Here is a 15,099-nt window from a genome sequence, read left to right as displayed (position 1 = left end):
GATTAATCTAAAGGTTGATCAAAAAATAAGTAAAGTCTGATAAATAATTATTTTCGTCAATTATTAAACTCGAATATTATCTGAATGATTCAATCTTAACTTTAACACATTAATCATTTTTATCCAATCACTTGATTTAACTAGTGTCTTTTGGATAATGATTAATAAAACTGATTTTTTTTTTTATTAATTCAACGTATAGTCCTTGTCTTCATTATTAATGTTTAAACTTTGTGTTGATATATAAATTAATTAATTTAAAAAATATCTCTTTAATGTAGAGTGCATTCTTAAGACCATTCGAGGTAGGATTCAATCTTTGTTAATACGGAATACCATTTCCTGGAAGAAACCCTCTTGTGGGCCTCATAAAATGCAACATAGACGCAATAACTCTATTTAATTATTAACAATGCTTTGGTGTTGGCATCATTCTCCACGATGATCAGGGGCAATTCATAAAAGCAAAATCATCTTTGAACAGTGACAATCCAAAACCGAAGGAAGCAGAGACCTGGGACTTCTGCAAGCCATACAATGGGTCAATGAACTTGGATCACAGAATGTTGTGTTTGAGCTTGATTATAAAAGTATCATTGATGCATTTTGGCGAACTCTATTGGTTTTTCTGATTTTCATGTTTTCTATCAAAGTGTAGAGTAGTTCACTTATACAAATGAATTGTGTTGTTCGCAGTTTAGCTAGACTTCAAGATCTTTAGCTAGCAATCATGTTTTTGAGATATTTTCAATTGCATTTGTTATTTTTTATTCTGAATGAAATAATATAAATATCTTTATCTAAAAAAGAGTCCAAATATGAATACTTAAGTACCTCTCGGATAAAGATAAAAATAATAAATTTATTATCCACATAAAATGAGTCTAAATATAAGTGTATTTTATATATAAAAAAAAAACAAGGACAAATACTATAATATTCTATTATTTTAATATGAAGGAAGTCTAACTTAGTTAAGTTAATTAAATAGGATATGTGAATCATTATAAATTTCGTGGATTAAAAAAAAATCCTACCCGTTCTCATCCCCTTCGCAAAGCAAAATCATTACTTAATTTGTCCAGCTTTAGCCTGCAAATCAGAGGAGGTATATTGGCCTGTAGAGTATAATCCAAAATAATATATACGAATCCCTTCCAAGGTCTTAAATGGATTTATTTATGGGTATTAATGATATTGAAAACAAGAAGTTAAGTCTATTCAAATAAAATAAAGAATAGAGACAAAAAGACTTGATATTTGAAAAATTCACTACATATTTGGATAATTTTAAAAAAAAATATGTTAGAGGATATTTATTCTCAAAAGTCAAAACATTTTTAATATCTAGTATAATGGGCACTAAAACTATCTTTACAAATTAACTTACAATTTTTTTTTTATAGAAAAACTCGCCTCCGCCATTCATAAACGTTGGCACAAGTATTTTCAACTCAAAATTAATTTCGAGAGATAGATGAGGGTAATGTTATATATATTTTTATAATAATTTAAAATTTTACAATATTTTTTTAATAAAAATATTAAATAAAAAAATATTTAACATCAATAATAAAAATATTTAATAAGTATTTTTTTAATAAAAATGTTATGTTAAAATTTAAAATTATTCGATTCGGTGTGTGAAACATTCACCAATAAGTGGTCCAACTCATCCGAGAATTATATAATCCACACAAGTTGCTTAATCTATTTACTTTTAAAATAGTTATGTTGCTGGCTTACTTTCTTACTGCTTACTACGTACCATCATGCCGCACAAATATACCATAATTAGATTTATCATCTTTTTTCTCCAGAAAAGATGTCAATGTAGTACCATCATAGATATATATTCTAATGATCATTTTCTAGCCGGCTACTACAATAAATCCACAATCATTCTAAAGGAATTAAAGTGGGGCACTAATAAGATTAAGGAAAAAAAAAAAGGTGCATACTACATCATGCCTACGTAACTGATTACACTATATTCTAAATAAAGCCAATATCGTAAAAAGTATATTTATGCATGGTTGAGCACCTTAGGATGCCAGATATTATTTTGAGTGTCACCTAGCTAGAACATCTTTTTTATCAAAAAAGGATAATTCATATCTCCTCAATGCTTGAAGTGGTTCAGCTGCAAATGCAGACATTGAGCAATGGGGAAGTGGTTTATCTTTATCCGGCTAAGCCCAGTGGTAGTTTGCCAAGTATAAACATAAGCAAATTCCCAGAACTGATTTTGATGATATTTTCATCAGAAACATAAATATCCTGATCTGCTTTCAATCAAAGCATCTTTCACTTTACACTTTATTTACAAAGCATATAAGATTTTTTTCCTAAAAAAAAGAAAAGCATAAGATTTTTCTGTGAACTTCAATGATCTAATAATGAACATCTCACACTTTAATTAAAGTACAATACTGTAGATCACGAGCACATGTTTGTAGTCAAGCAAATATCATAGATCAAGAGTAATCTCATTCTATTAGATTTTTTCACATGAAGTGTCGAGTCATACGCCAAATGTGTAGCTAGCTAGATTCTTTTCACAACTGTCTCTAGTCACACTCATATAGCTTTTCATTTGCTGCATAAAACTTTTTGTTTCAGCCCCAAACAAAAATGTTAATATAAGTCTTTAATTTTGATTTTAAGTATTTTAAATAGTAAATTTTTAGTAGAATTCAGTAAATAACAAAATTCAAAATTTTACCTTAAATTTTAACTTTATGAAGCTTTTTTTTTTTCAAGTAATGTTTAAGATTGTAAGACGAGAATTATAAATATAATTAATTTTTTAAAACATGTTATCTGATTTCTATTATATCCTTTATTTATCCAATTAATTAATTAATTTCTCTGACATTTATTATTAAGTATTTTTCTCTTTATTTAATTTCATGATAAATATATTAAATAATTAAAAATTAGATAAACATAAGCATATAATTGATAAATTAATAATTACTATACCCATAAACTCTTAAAATAACATATAGACTGAAACATTTTGTTTTTACAAAAATTAACACTTGTCCTTTGCTTGGTTAGGTAAAAGTAGAGTGAAAGGAAAAAATAGAAAATAAATGAGAGAAGGGATATAAATATTAAATTGTAACCATTTGTTTGAATGGAAAAATAGAAAAGAGATAATTTATTTATGAGATTCACAAAAAAAAAAAAAATTATCCCAAATTAGCATGAAATGAAAAGAGGGGGAATGATCTCTCTCTCTCTCTCTCTTTTATCACGATTATTAAAATTTTATTACGGAAAAATTATTATTCATTTTAGATTCTTAAGAGTAATACTATTTATATAATATTTTTTATTCAATTTTGTCTCACAATATTATTATTTTTAATTTATTCATTAAATTATTTATCTTATTACACAATTCTGTTTCTTCTTTTTATTGAGAAGAACCATTCTCTTTCTCCAATTATATAAAATAATATTCAAATTATACAATTAGTATTTCTCTATCTTTAAATCTATCTCTAACTAAGATAAATTATTAGGTTACCTTGAATTATAATTATTCATGCTCTCGACTAATCTTTATATAACATGTACATATTTAAAATTTGAAATTTTCTATAAAAAAATAATAATACTTCAATGTCACATTAATAATTTCTCCTCTAAGAGGATCTTGTCTATGATCATCGGCAACAGATGAGTTAATGGAAGATAAGTTTCCTGCTAATGATGTTAAAGTAACTTGTAAGAAAGCCATTGCCTTTTCTCCGCTTCTGTAATGTTTATTCCATTGATTTTTCAATTGAATAGTCCTATTTCCTACCTCCACTAACACACAACAGCCCCCCAGAAGTTTCATATTTCCAAAGCATGCGTGTTGACAGCATCAGATTGCACTAAGTACCTTCGATCGTGTAAGTATGTAATTGCCCAATCTCCACTAATAGGTTTGCTTCGTATTTTAATTTAAGGCCTTTGATTATGTTTTTTTTTATACCTATTTTTAATTAAAAATATCTTAAAAAATCTCTCTCTCTCTCTCTATATAAACTATATAAGCAGTATATACTTTCTCAGACTTTTACATTTTCTCTCCATCTTAGATTTTCTTTCCTTTTTATTTGAATGCTCTTATCTCATGAAATGCTAAGGGCATCATATATCTAGTATATATTTTTATATTTTTAATGTCAAATCAACAATTTAACAAATTGTAACTAAATATCAGAAATCAACTTCAAATATATGTATTTTATCTTCCAAATTTTAATACGTTTCTAATATGCATATCATATATGCTTTTATATTTTTGACATCAAGTGAATGACTTAATAAGCTAAAGCGGTTGTCAAAATTCTAATACGGTCATATTCTCCTTACATGTATATAATAAACCTTCTCTCTATATAAATTAAAATAATTATCTTTAACAAAATCATTTTTAGTTGTCATTTATCAACGATAGTGTTTTTAGCTACGTTTATTTGATGAAAGTGTTTTTCAAAGATTTTTCTTATTGTTTTCTTCATCTCTTTCAACCTATCTTTTTTAATATCTTTAGTTTTAACTTAATTTTAATATTTTCAAATAATATCAATAATTAAAAATAACATTGTATCATAATATATATTATTTATTGTAAATCTATGATATGATTTATATGCTTAAAAATATTTATTTAATACAATTTTTAATTATAATATAAATTATATATTTAAAATATTTATTTATATAAATTTTAGTTATATAAAACAAAAATATATTTTTTTCTTAATGCATGGGTTAAAATACCAGTAGCTTTTACTAATAATATATACCAGTACCTTAAAAATAATATATATATATATATATATATATATATATATATATATATAATTTTTGTTATTGTAAACAAAGGCCTTAGTGTACTTTCAAAATTATAATTTTAGAGCTCCCACCCAACACCGAAGCTTCAAATCAGGTTCTTTGAACTGATCATGTCTGGTCTGCGCCGGTATTGCTGCTTTGCTCTCAATTCTCAAACATAGAAGAAATCAAATCTCAACCTTGGAGTCACATTTGCAGCCTAGCTAACTACACCGTGTTAAAGCTTGGCAATGACTAATTTCGTTCTATTTTTTCTTAACTGGACCACCACTACCCTAAAATGACACAAGACCAAACTATGTTATATGATGCGATGGGTCGAGATAACGACGCTAATATAATGTATATATCCCAAGTTGTCTTAGATTCCTATACCAATGTTTCCAAACAAAGCAAATAAAAACTAAAAAACAACATTTCTATAGGAACTGGTTGCTATTTTTGAACGTGCATTAAGCATTATACACCACACGCAAGAGGAGCTGTTATCACAAGAGGTTATAGTCTTTTTTTGAATATCATTTCTGAAATGAGGATCGATTTTATGTTAAGACAGATCAATCATAACATTCATTAGCTTTTGCATTTGAATATTTAAAGCTATGAATTAATTGCGTATGGACCATTTGATGTAATTAACTAATCGTTACCGGTTGTTAACTTTAATTTCCTCTATACTAGGATGACTCATGATTAGATTAAAATAAAATTAATCAAATTTATTGGAAAATGCAGAACTATTCATATCATAATAATGTTTTACTTTATCAATGCTTGGTGTTTCAAGACTAAGTTGTAAGCAACCTGAAGTTTCTTAAGCTTAGAATTCAAGTTTTGTGAATTGATAAAAACAAATACGGATAGAGTTTTATTTCTTTAAATGAGTTCACCTAACTTAATTAATTGAAGCTCAAATGTCACTTCTAAACACTCATCTGTTTAGAGAAACTGTATTAATCCTGCATTTTCGAAATGCTCCTAGCTTTAAGAACTGCAACATGAGAAAGTTAGCTCCATACATGCTGTATACATTCGATGATAATTATCCCTTCTACGTAACTACATGTTTGCTGGTTGTGACATAAGCATCTACATCTCTTTTAGCAAAATAAACATGCTCATTATTCCTGTGGTACAAAACAGAGGAGAAAACTTTGCAGCATGCTTCAAAGTTTCAACACTGTTGCCGACTTTAATGAGCATGTTTTGATTTGATGTAACGGTATGATGACAGAGGAACAAATAGTCTGTGTGGCACAGGATTTAGTCAACATAACAAAATCCATAGTGCACAGGTGGTCAACCACTTGAGCTTTTGAGGGTCCCACCGCATCCACAACATGCTCAAGTGCAGCAAAGTCGGTCACAACCCACTTGTTCTTTATTCTTTCTTTTTTACAAACTACGAATTTTTTTTACGAGAGATAATTTTATTTGAATAAGATAATATTATTATAATTATTAAAACTTATTTTTAATATTTAATAAAATTTAAAATTATTAATTAAACAAAAGTAATCTTATACTAACCGGCTACATATATAATCCGATCACAAAGACAAAAAAGCTAAAGGTATTTTCGTAATATATGAAACAACTTGAGGGCATTTCCAACAACCCACTTGGTTTAAATATTGCACGGTTCATAGCTCGTTTTCTTGCATTCACAAAACCAAATTGCTTTGCACTACTACTAAACTACCATCTTGCTTTCCAAGCAATCACTAAAGTAAAAGCCAGCCATGGGAAACTGCTTGGTGCTGCAAGAGAACGTTGTGAAGATCGTGAAAACCGATGGGAAAGTTCTTGAATACAAAACACCCATCAAAGTGGAAGAGGTTCTGATACAATTTTCTGGCCATGCAGTGTCTGAATCACTCACAGTGCTGCGGCATCTTGAGCCACACACAAAGTTGCTTAGAGGGCAGTTATATTACCTAGTGCCTCTGCCACCATCACCAAAAACCAACAAGAAGGTGAGGTTTGCGGAACCAGAAGTCCAAGATGTACATAAAAGTAACGTGGTTAGGATTAAGGTGGTTATTAGTAAGCAACAGCTGCAGAACATGCTGCAGAATGGAGGGTTTTCGGTTAGTAAGATGTTGTCTCTAGTTCATGAGGAGAAGGGTACTGAAGATTTGTCTCAAAAGAGTGAGGATGTTTCTCAAGGGTGGAAACCAGCGTTGGAAAGCATACCTGAAGTAAAGTAGCAATAAATTTTAAGTTTCAATACACTTTCTCTGTCCCTGCTTATAATTTTCCCTTTTTCTAGCTTGCTTTATACAGTGTAACAAGAGATATATATTAGAGAAAGAGAAAAAAAAAAACAAACAAACAAAATTTAAGACTTCACTTTTGGCATCTTTTGCTCGAGGCTAACTTTGTATTCTCGTTACATCTAACCAAAAAAAAGTCACCAAGTAATCCAGAACATTAAAAATGTGAGAGAGAGACAGAGAAAAAAAATAGTCTAGCATAGTTGCTATCTAATATGGAGAATCGATCGTATAACGTTTAATTGATATTGATATTAGCAACAAATGAAAGATATGATCAATGAAGAAACAGAGATAGATAAGGGTCCATATAAGTTAATCATACTCCTCTGTTGTTTATTTGTTTAAATATAATCCATGTGGCGAAGGGGGTTACCTACGATTGCATGCATCAAAAATAGCAATGCAGACGTTATATGTGACTATGAGATAGTAAAATGACCGCAAAAGGTTGAGGCTTAACTCAGCTGGTAAGATCCCATAATAACTGAGATTCTAATTATAACGATTATAATAATAATAAATTGTTGAAATAATTTAATTTTGTCCCAAAACAAACCCTAAGTGGTTTCCTTATTGTAAGTAGGCTTCTGTTAGCAACTTTAAGTCTTACGGGCTTGTGAACTACTATAGCTTTAAAATAAGATGAACAATCTCGCATCTCTGTAATTTGAAAAAGAATTAACAGCTCAAGTGAAGCCTCAACAACCCCCCCTTAGTTGTTCATTTCTTAAATTAAGGTTATCTTCAGTTTGGGATCTCCGCTTTAAATGAGATTCTTACATAAGTATTTTTTAAACAGGTCCTATAGGGCCATTTACATGAAGCAAAATGAATGTTTGCGTTTAACTATAGATCGCTTTATTGTTACCTGTTTTCCATTGTCTATAATATTCTCTCTCTAGTCTCTTCTGTAAAAAAAATTAAATAAAACTCTCCCTCTTGGTGATTAATCTCATGATATGGTCAAGCGTTTAAATAAAACCGTTCCAGTTAATGATATGAGCACTTAAATTATTTTAGCTGATAAAAAAATGCTTGATAAATATTAATTAAAATTTAATAATTTTGCTTTTTACGTATTGCATTCATATAAATAACATATTATTAATTCGTTAGAAATCACTCTTATTTTTTTATTAGTTATTACCACCCAACCTACAAGGTAAAGTTCGCATTGACACGAATTTTTCAAATGCTAATACAACTCCCAAGAAAAAGAATAAATAATGGAGAAAATATGATTGTGTTTGCCATTCACACTGGAGTTTATGGCGAAAACCTGATTATAATGGTGTTGCTATACTGCTCTCGTTGTTATTGTATTGGATCAATTTCCCATTATTGCCAGTACTCCGTAGTCCATACATAATATGATGAGACGGGTCAACTACTGATAAAGCGTCTATATTCGTTGAAAGTGTAAGATCTCTCATTTCTAGCATAGGCATGTTATTTTTTTATTTTTAATCAGATTTAATCTCTACCACTTAGATCTGCAAGCTTATTTGAAACCATCAGAACCATACAGCATTAACTAAATTTCCTACTTATGTATCACATTAATCTATCTCAACCTTTTATTAGGCATGGGATGATGGGTGTTCAATTGAAAGGTTTAGATTCGATACCAATAAGCTAACAGAAGTGAGGACACAGAACCACGTTCTAAAAGGTAGGATAAATTTAGCATTTTAAATTGCTGTTGTGAATAAGTGTGGCTCAATTGAGTTATTATTTGGGTAGACTTTATTTGCAGTGCAGTTGTTCAAATCCCATTGAAATCACCATCTTGTTAAAGTCATCCTATTAGACCCTTGAGGGAGGAATAATTACCTACTCAAAAAGGTAGTAGAACTCATAGGATGAATAAAAGTGTTTGAATCATATATACTATAATACGTTGGAAGTGACAAGGCATAAAAGAACATAAAAAAAATCAAAAACGAAAAGGAAAAAGCGGGGAAGGATAACGAACAATCGATTTTGACATAATCCAACTTACTTGGGGAGTGGGGAGGATAAGAGATAAAATGTTCAAGTCCAAGTAAGCTAATAGAACTTGCATGCTTGTAGTCTGGACTGTTCCTTTTTCAAGTGTACTTATTTTTTGAATAAATAAATTTTAAAAAAATTGTAAGATCTACATAATAACCGTGCTATAGGCTGCTGAAATTACAAATCATCAATTCTTAATTAGAAAAAAGTATTATCGTTAAAAAAAAAAATCAGCAATAAATGCTACAGTGATAACATTTGTTAACTAGATACATTAACACCAACCCTCCCGAACTGATATAGGACGACGCATGAGGTGAGGAATATATCCTGAAATCCAGGAAACTTCACACAATCATTCTATTTAAGTTTTCATTATCTTATATTCTACCTTCATAAAAGCGACAAAAATGGAATAGAAATCTTCTCTCAATATAATATCCACAAACTAATAGGACTCTACGGGAACTATTAAAGTTCAGAAGTATCAAATCTCAATTATAGCACACAATTGTCAGGCGTACTGACACGTGGCCTTGTGTAAACTGCCATTCCTTATAATGATGTATTTCACACTCTTTTCCTATTAGTTATTTATTGGTTTCTCTAGTATTCCCGCATCCTTTGGGTGTAAGACTGGTACCTTTCAGGTACGGAACGATATGGCTTTAGTCCTCTTCACTAGTAGCATCTTCAGGGCTCAAACCTTTATCCTTCCCTAGGAGCATACATTGCTTACCACTATCTATGCCTAACCCCTAGTAGGGATCTTTCCGTATTAGTTATTAACAGCATAATAAACTTTTGGTTTCCAGATATATATATTTGCTGTAGAAAGATCCAAATCAAGAATGTAGAAGCATAAATGTCAACATACCCATCTTTTATAGTGGAAACAAAGTTTGTCATTGCCCACCACGTATATTTCCACTCTGTTTTAACATCCTCAAAACAGAACCAGAATAAAATAAGAAAATTGACATGTTGAGTTACACATAATACACCAACTTTATATATAGCCAAGTATTGGATGGAATTCGTTCGTTTTAGGAGTTGTATTCGATTTAGTAGAAACACTGTCTCTCTTCAGCATTCTAAATGACATGTTTTATGAAGCAATAAAATCAAAAAGTTCTTGATAATTTATTGAGTAATAAACTATTTAATCCTATGTAGACTGATCTAACATTTTGTGTGCAAGGGCATTAAGGAACAGTTCTTGACAATTTAAACACAACATAATTTTTCTCTACATTGTGAGTGTGTGTGTGTGTGTGATAGAGCTATATTTTTTATGTTTTCACCACATTTTAAGGAATATTAATGCCCCAAAAAGGATCAAGAAAATTTAAGGGAATAAATGAACAAGAAGGAGAATTATATATTTCAATAAAACATGCCCTTCTTAATATCTGAGAAGTACAACAAGGACTAAATTCAATGAAGAATAAACCTCTATTTGACACAAGTTCAGAAGCACAGTAACGACAAAAGGGAGAAAACCAAAGGTGTCAAACCATCGACCAACTTCCTCCCCATCTCAACACCACCAGAGAAGTTTAGCAAGAAAATATAAAAGCAAAAGTGTATGAATATATAACTAAAAAAGTAAGATGGCCTTCTCAAAAAAAAAAAAGTAAGATGGGGAAATCTTACTAGTGACACAGGTCTTCTACCTTCTCTGAAAAAATCCATATGTAATTTCTGTATTATGTAACACATTTACAATGCAAACATACATTAATTGGTAGATCCTCCATCATTGACTGTAAAATTGCCAGGCTCATTAATATATATATATATATATATATATATATATATATATATATATATATATATATATATATATATATATATAATGATTTTAAAAGACATGCATCAATATTGAGTACAAAAGATCTTGTATTGCAATCCGAGTAATGATATTGAACGGGTTAACTTTTACAGCTTGCAATAACAAAGATAGAAATTCAGAAGTACCCAAAGATTGTAAACTAGCTAATATTATTCCTATTTATTTTTCCATTCCACCTCCAATGCAATTTCATTACGGCGTTGAAATGGAAGAGTAAATGGTGGATTATACTGCAAGAAAATAAAAGAGTAAGTGACGTTTGAAGAAGAAAGGGATTAACGGGAATACCTTCCTTTAACCCCAAGATTGCATTAAGATTCTAACCTGTGCAACTTCTACTGAAGTTCCCTCTTTAATTTCAAATTGACTGTCACTTTTTAATGCATCTCGTAGTTTCAATTCACGCTGCTTAATTTCTTCATCATTCACAAAACCTGATTCATAAAGGAAATAAAATTATTTATTTGATTGAGGACTTTAAATTAAATTTGAATAAAACTTTTATCCATTTATGCGGCAATACAGATACAGCAGTCTAACTTACTCTTTAACTTTATGGTTAGCCAACCAAGATTCAAGCTCAGGCACACCAATATTCAATTGAAATAAAAATGCAACACATCCATGCACCCAAAAAACAAAAAAGAATGGAACACATCCAGATGAACATACACGCGTAAATACATAAAAATATATGTGATTTTAAAATTTGAAATAAATCAACTGTGTATTATTTGTGCTTCCTCCCAGTAGTTAAATATTTACAGAAGTAATGGCTTTCTGCAAATAAAACCTAAATAAAAGACAAGCGAAAATGAAATTAAATTACATTTGTATACAAGTTATTTGTAAAAAGTATCAAGGCAACAGCCCACCTGAAAAGGAAACTACAGCAACTATTTTTCTGGGCACCTCTTTAATCCTCACAGAGGAATCTTTAGGCAGTGGCAAGTTAGCACCATACTTTGATGGCATGACAAAAGACATTTTCCAATTATCTTGATCTTCCATCTAAGATAATATCATTGATAAATTAGAACATCATAAATTATAAATGTACATTGAAAAAATAGCTCCTAATCAAATAAATGTATTAATTATTAAATATAGAACTTTCAGAAAATAATCTCACAAAATCCACACAGTTAAGTGCAAAGTGACACTAGCACACTGGGTATATCATAATTTAGAAAACAAAAGGAAAAAAGACAATGAAAAATGAACCCATGACCTAAAAGGGAAAATAATAGTGTTATTGTGTCATCTAATTGGGATAGATATAGGTGATTCATAAGGTGAAGAATGGTATCAATTTACCCAATCTCAGACAGAGCTTAAACTTCACAATTTTCATATTAATTAGCCCATCTGTTAAAGAACCTATGAATTCAAAAGAATTTTCAGGTGTTAACTATTTATTTGGATAACGTGACAGAAAATTGGCCTGACAAAATATTCCAGGGTAGTCTAGCCATTGCTGAATCATTAGGAGAGCTTTATTTCAATTAAACCTGAATTCCAGAAGGATGGTTTTTAAATTGTGAACTATAGTAGGTCAAAAATTCATATATGAAAATAAAATAGGTGCAATTATTTCACTGCCATTATTGACAATAGTTTTATCAAATTGTTGCGCCTACAGGTATTTTAGCTTTGGCTGTTTAAGTGTGCCTTGATATGAAAAGGCATGTTTCTACAGTTATGTTTGCCGAAACGAATTCATATTAAATAAAAAAATATAGTTATACTAAACTTGTGGGCAATCCATATAAAAATAAATAAGATAGAGATTGTAAATGAGACATTTCACAAAATCCATGAAAAATAATCATAATACCTTTGTTGTTAACACAGGAGTTGTCATGTCCATTTTAACCCCATCAGATTGATTCTTACTTGTGAAAACAGGTGTAGTCATCTCCATCTTCTCCTTAGTTGTATTCTACCATCAGAACAAAACAGCTCACATCTATAACTTTTCTCTTCTCTCAAAATAGAAGGGGAAAACAGAAAGGGACAGCAATCAAAGGCAACCCAGTAAAATTTTAAAATGTATGAATGTGGTTCAATTCTAAAATATATAACTACCTTACCGAAAAGGTACTCAGCTAGAGCATTAAAGGAACGAGAAGCACCATTGAAATCAAACCCACTCTTCCCAGGCATTGTTGTCTCTGCCACAAAGTAAGGCTACAAAGATAATCATCAGATCAAGAGGAGACATTCCCAAGACCAGATGGTTAGTCAGTGACGGCAAGCACTTAGCATTCAGTAGAACTGTCAAGTAATTCACTCGTACGTATTTTGTATGTAAGGATTTGGTAACAGCATATTGACACTAAAGCCTAAGAATATCATGTAAACTGAGTCCCTTAAATGTCAGAAGCATAATACATCACACAATAGGTTCCATTCCATCTCTAAATGCAATAAATTTACACAGTTTGGCAAATCATTGCCCTAAAGGCAAGGGTTAAAAAATAATAAACGGAGACGTCTTATTGGAAGTCACAACAAGAAGAATGCATTCACAATATTAAATATTATTCTTTCTATTAAAACTTTCTATTTATCGATTCCTTAATCATTGACCTTAGGGGTTAATGGTTAGCAGAACCGTAATTTATATATAAAGAAAGCACCTATGCTTACATGCACATGAATATGTGGAGCATAACAAGAAATGACTCTATTCCTTAAAAACCAGTGAATTGAAATATAAATATAAATTTACATAAAAGGAACAAACCTCGACTTCCCTAATCTCATACTGGTCCATTCTGCTCAGAACTTTGAAGTCGACAGTCTCAAGGTCCGGAACTGTAACCAAGCTCCAACACAGAAACAATTAATTAATTACGCAATTAAAAGGAAGAAATTAACAGAAATCTGTATGTTAAATACTTATTAGTAATTACCACTCATCAACGCCTCCTCAAGATTGCGGCTTTCAAATCTCTTCGGAAACACGTATTTCGCAGTCTCGGCAGCCACGTCCGCTAGAACTGCGGCACGAAAGTTAATTAGGAAAATTGCAGAGAGAATAGAATAGAACAAGAGAGAAAATCACCAAGAGTTGGAATTCAGTGGAGGGAAACATTTACGTCGCTGGGAGAGAGAGTTGGCTTGAGAAGCGAGGGCGAAGATGAGTGAGATTCGGGATTCGAAGGGTGAAATGGTTCTTCGCCTGGTGCTACTGCTGATTCTCTCGCCGGAAGAGGCGGAGTTGGTGACAGAGAGATTCGAAGAGTGTTTGATAGGTTTTACCGGAATCGGAGCCACGATACCCGGTTGCCGAGAAAGAGAAGAGGGGTTGCAAATAGTAAACATGTTTCCTTCTGGGAATTGAATTTGTTTCACTGTACGACACGAGCTTCTTCTTCTTCTTCTTCGTTTTGAATTTCTGTTGCTCCCTGCGAATTTGGTCCACTTGTCGTTATGATTTTTCCCGGCACAAACTGTTTATACGTGTACACAGTTTTCTGATACTTTGCCCCGAACCGCAACTACATGATTTTGTCATTATCTACTCTTATGAAAATGTTTTAATGAAAATATTAATTATTTAAATAATTACAATACAATATATTTGTTGACCCAAATTTCTCTATAAAAACAATCATATTATATCTTCTTGTAATAATTTGACTAATCATTCTTCTATTGTATCTTACAAATAAAAAACAAATATATTTAAGGTTAGATGAACTATTTCTTCTTCGGTATTATTTTTCCTTTTTTGGTTTCATCTTTTATCTTTTAAAAAATTATTTTAGTGTTTTATCTTATTTTTTAATTTATTTTACCTTTTTATCTTTTTAAAAATTTATTTTAATAATTTATCTTATTTTTTTTATTCAATTTCATCCTCATTCTAACTAAAATTAACATAGTGGGGGATTGAAATGATAAGGGGTTGGAAATGGAGATGTGGGGGATTGAAACAATGAAAATCCTCGTCTCATGTCATTGCCTCATTGGTAGTGTGCTACTGTCCCTTGATTAACACCTGGACAGATGCCATTGGAGCTATGCTACAGCCACTTGATGAAGACCAAAAGTGATATCATTTGAGCTATGCTCCACCTGATGTTTTACAAAGGAATGTCG

General features: G+C 30.7%; 2 protein-coding genes across 2 annotated transcripts; one reads left to right on the top strand and one right to left on the bottom strand.

Annotated features, from left to right (window-relative positions):
• The first annotated feature begins 6,507 nt into the window (after positions 1 to 6,507).
• On the top strand, positions 6,508 to 7,212 carry LOC114399425. The gene has a single exon (XM_028361609.1). The coding sequence runs from the start codon at positions 6,603 to 6,605 to the stop codon at positions 7,068 to 7,070; it is 468 nt and encodes a 155-aa protein (XP_028217410.1). The 5' UTR covers positions 6,508 to 6,602; the 3' UTR covers positions 7,071 to 7,212.
• Positions 7,213 to 10,996: 3,784 nt separating this feature from the next.
• On the bottom strand, positions 10,997 to 14,474 carry LOC114399081 (heme-binding-like protein At3g10130, chloroplastic). Its single transcript, XM_028361185.1, has 8 exons — positions 14,094 to 14,474; positions 13,908 to 13,994; positions 13,739 to 13,809; positions 13,078 to 13,179; positions 12,827 to 12,931; positions 11,865 to 12,000; positions 11,314 to 11,423; positions 10,997 to 11,219 (listed from the first exon to the last, which is right to left on the bottom strand). Exons 1-8 carry the CDS (start codon positions 14,317 to 14,319, stop codon positions 11,145 to 11,147), a joined length of 912 nt encoding a protein of 303 aa, XP_028216986.1. The 5' UTR covers positions 14,320 to 14,474; the 3' UTR covers positions 10,997 to 11,144.
• Between the last annotated feature and the right edge of the window lie 625 nt (positions 14,475 to 15,099).

This window comes from Glycine soja, chromosome 19 (genome assembly GCF_004193775.1).
Source record: "Glycine soja cultivar W05 chromosome 19, ASM419377v2, whole genome shotgun sequence".
Classification (NCBI taxonomy): Eukaryota; Viridiplantae; Streptophyta; class Magnoliopsida; order Fabales; family Fabaceae; genus Glycine; species Glycine soja.
This window is presented reverse-complemented; position numbering and strand designations above follow the sequence as displayed.

Coding starts and splice junctions, on each gene's coding strand:
- LOC114399081 (XM_028361185.1), bottom strand. CDS start 14,319: ATGTTTACTATTTGCAACCCCTCTTCTCTTTCTCGGCAACCGGGTATC. Junction 13,810..13,907: donor TGAGGAGGCGTTGATGAGTG/GTAATTACTAAT, acceptor GCTTGGTTACAG/TTCCGGACCTTGAGACTGTC. Junction 13,180..13,738: donor ATGAGATTAGGGAAGTCGAG/GTTTGTTCCTTT, acceptor TTATCTTTGTAG/CCTTACTTTGTGGCAGAGAC.
- LOC114399425 (XM_028361609.1), top strand. CDS start 6,603: ATGGGAAACTGCTTGGTGCTGCAAGAGAACGTTGTGAAGATCGTGAAA.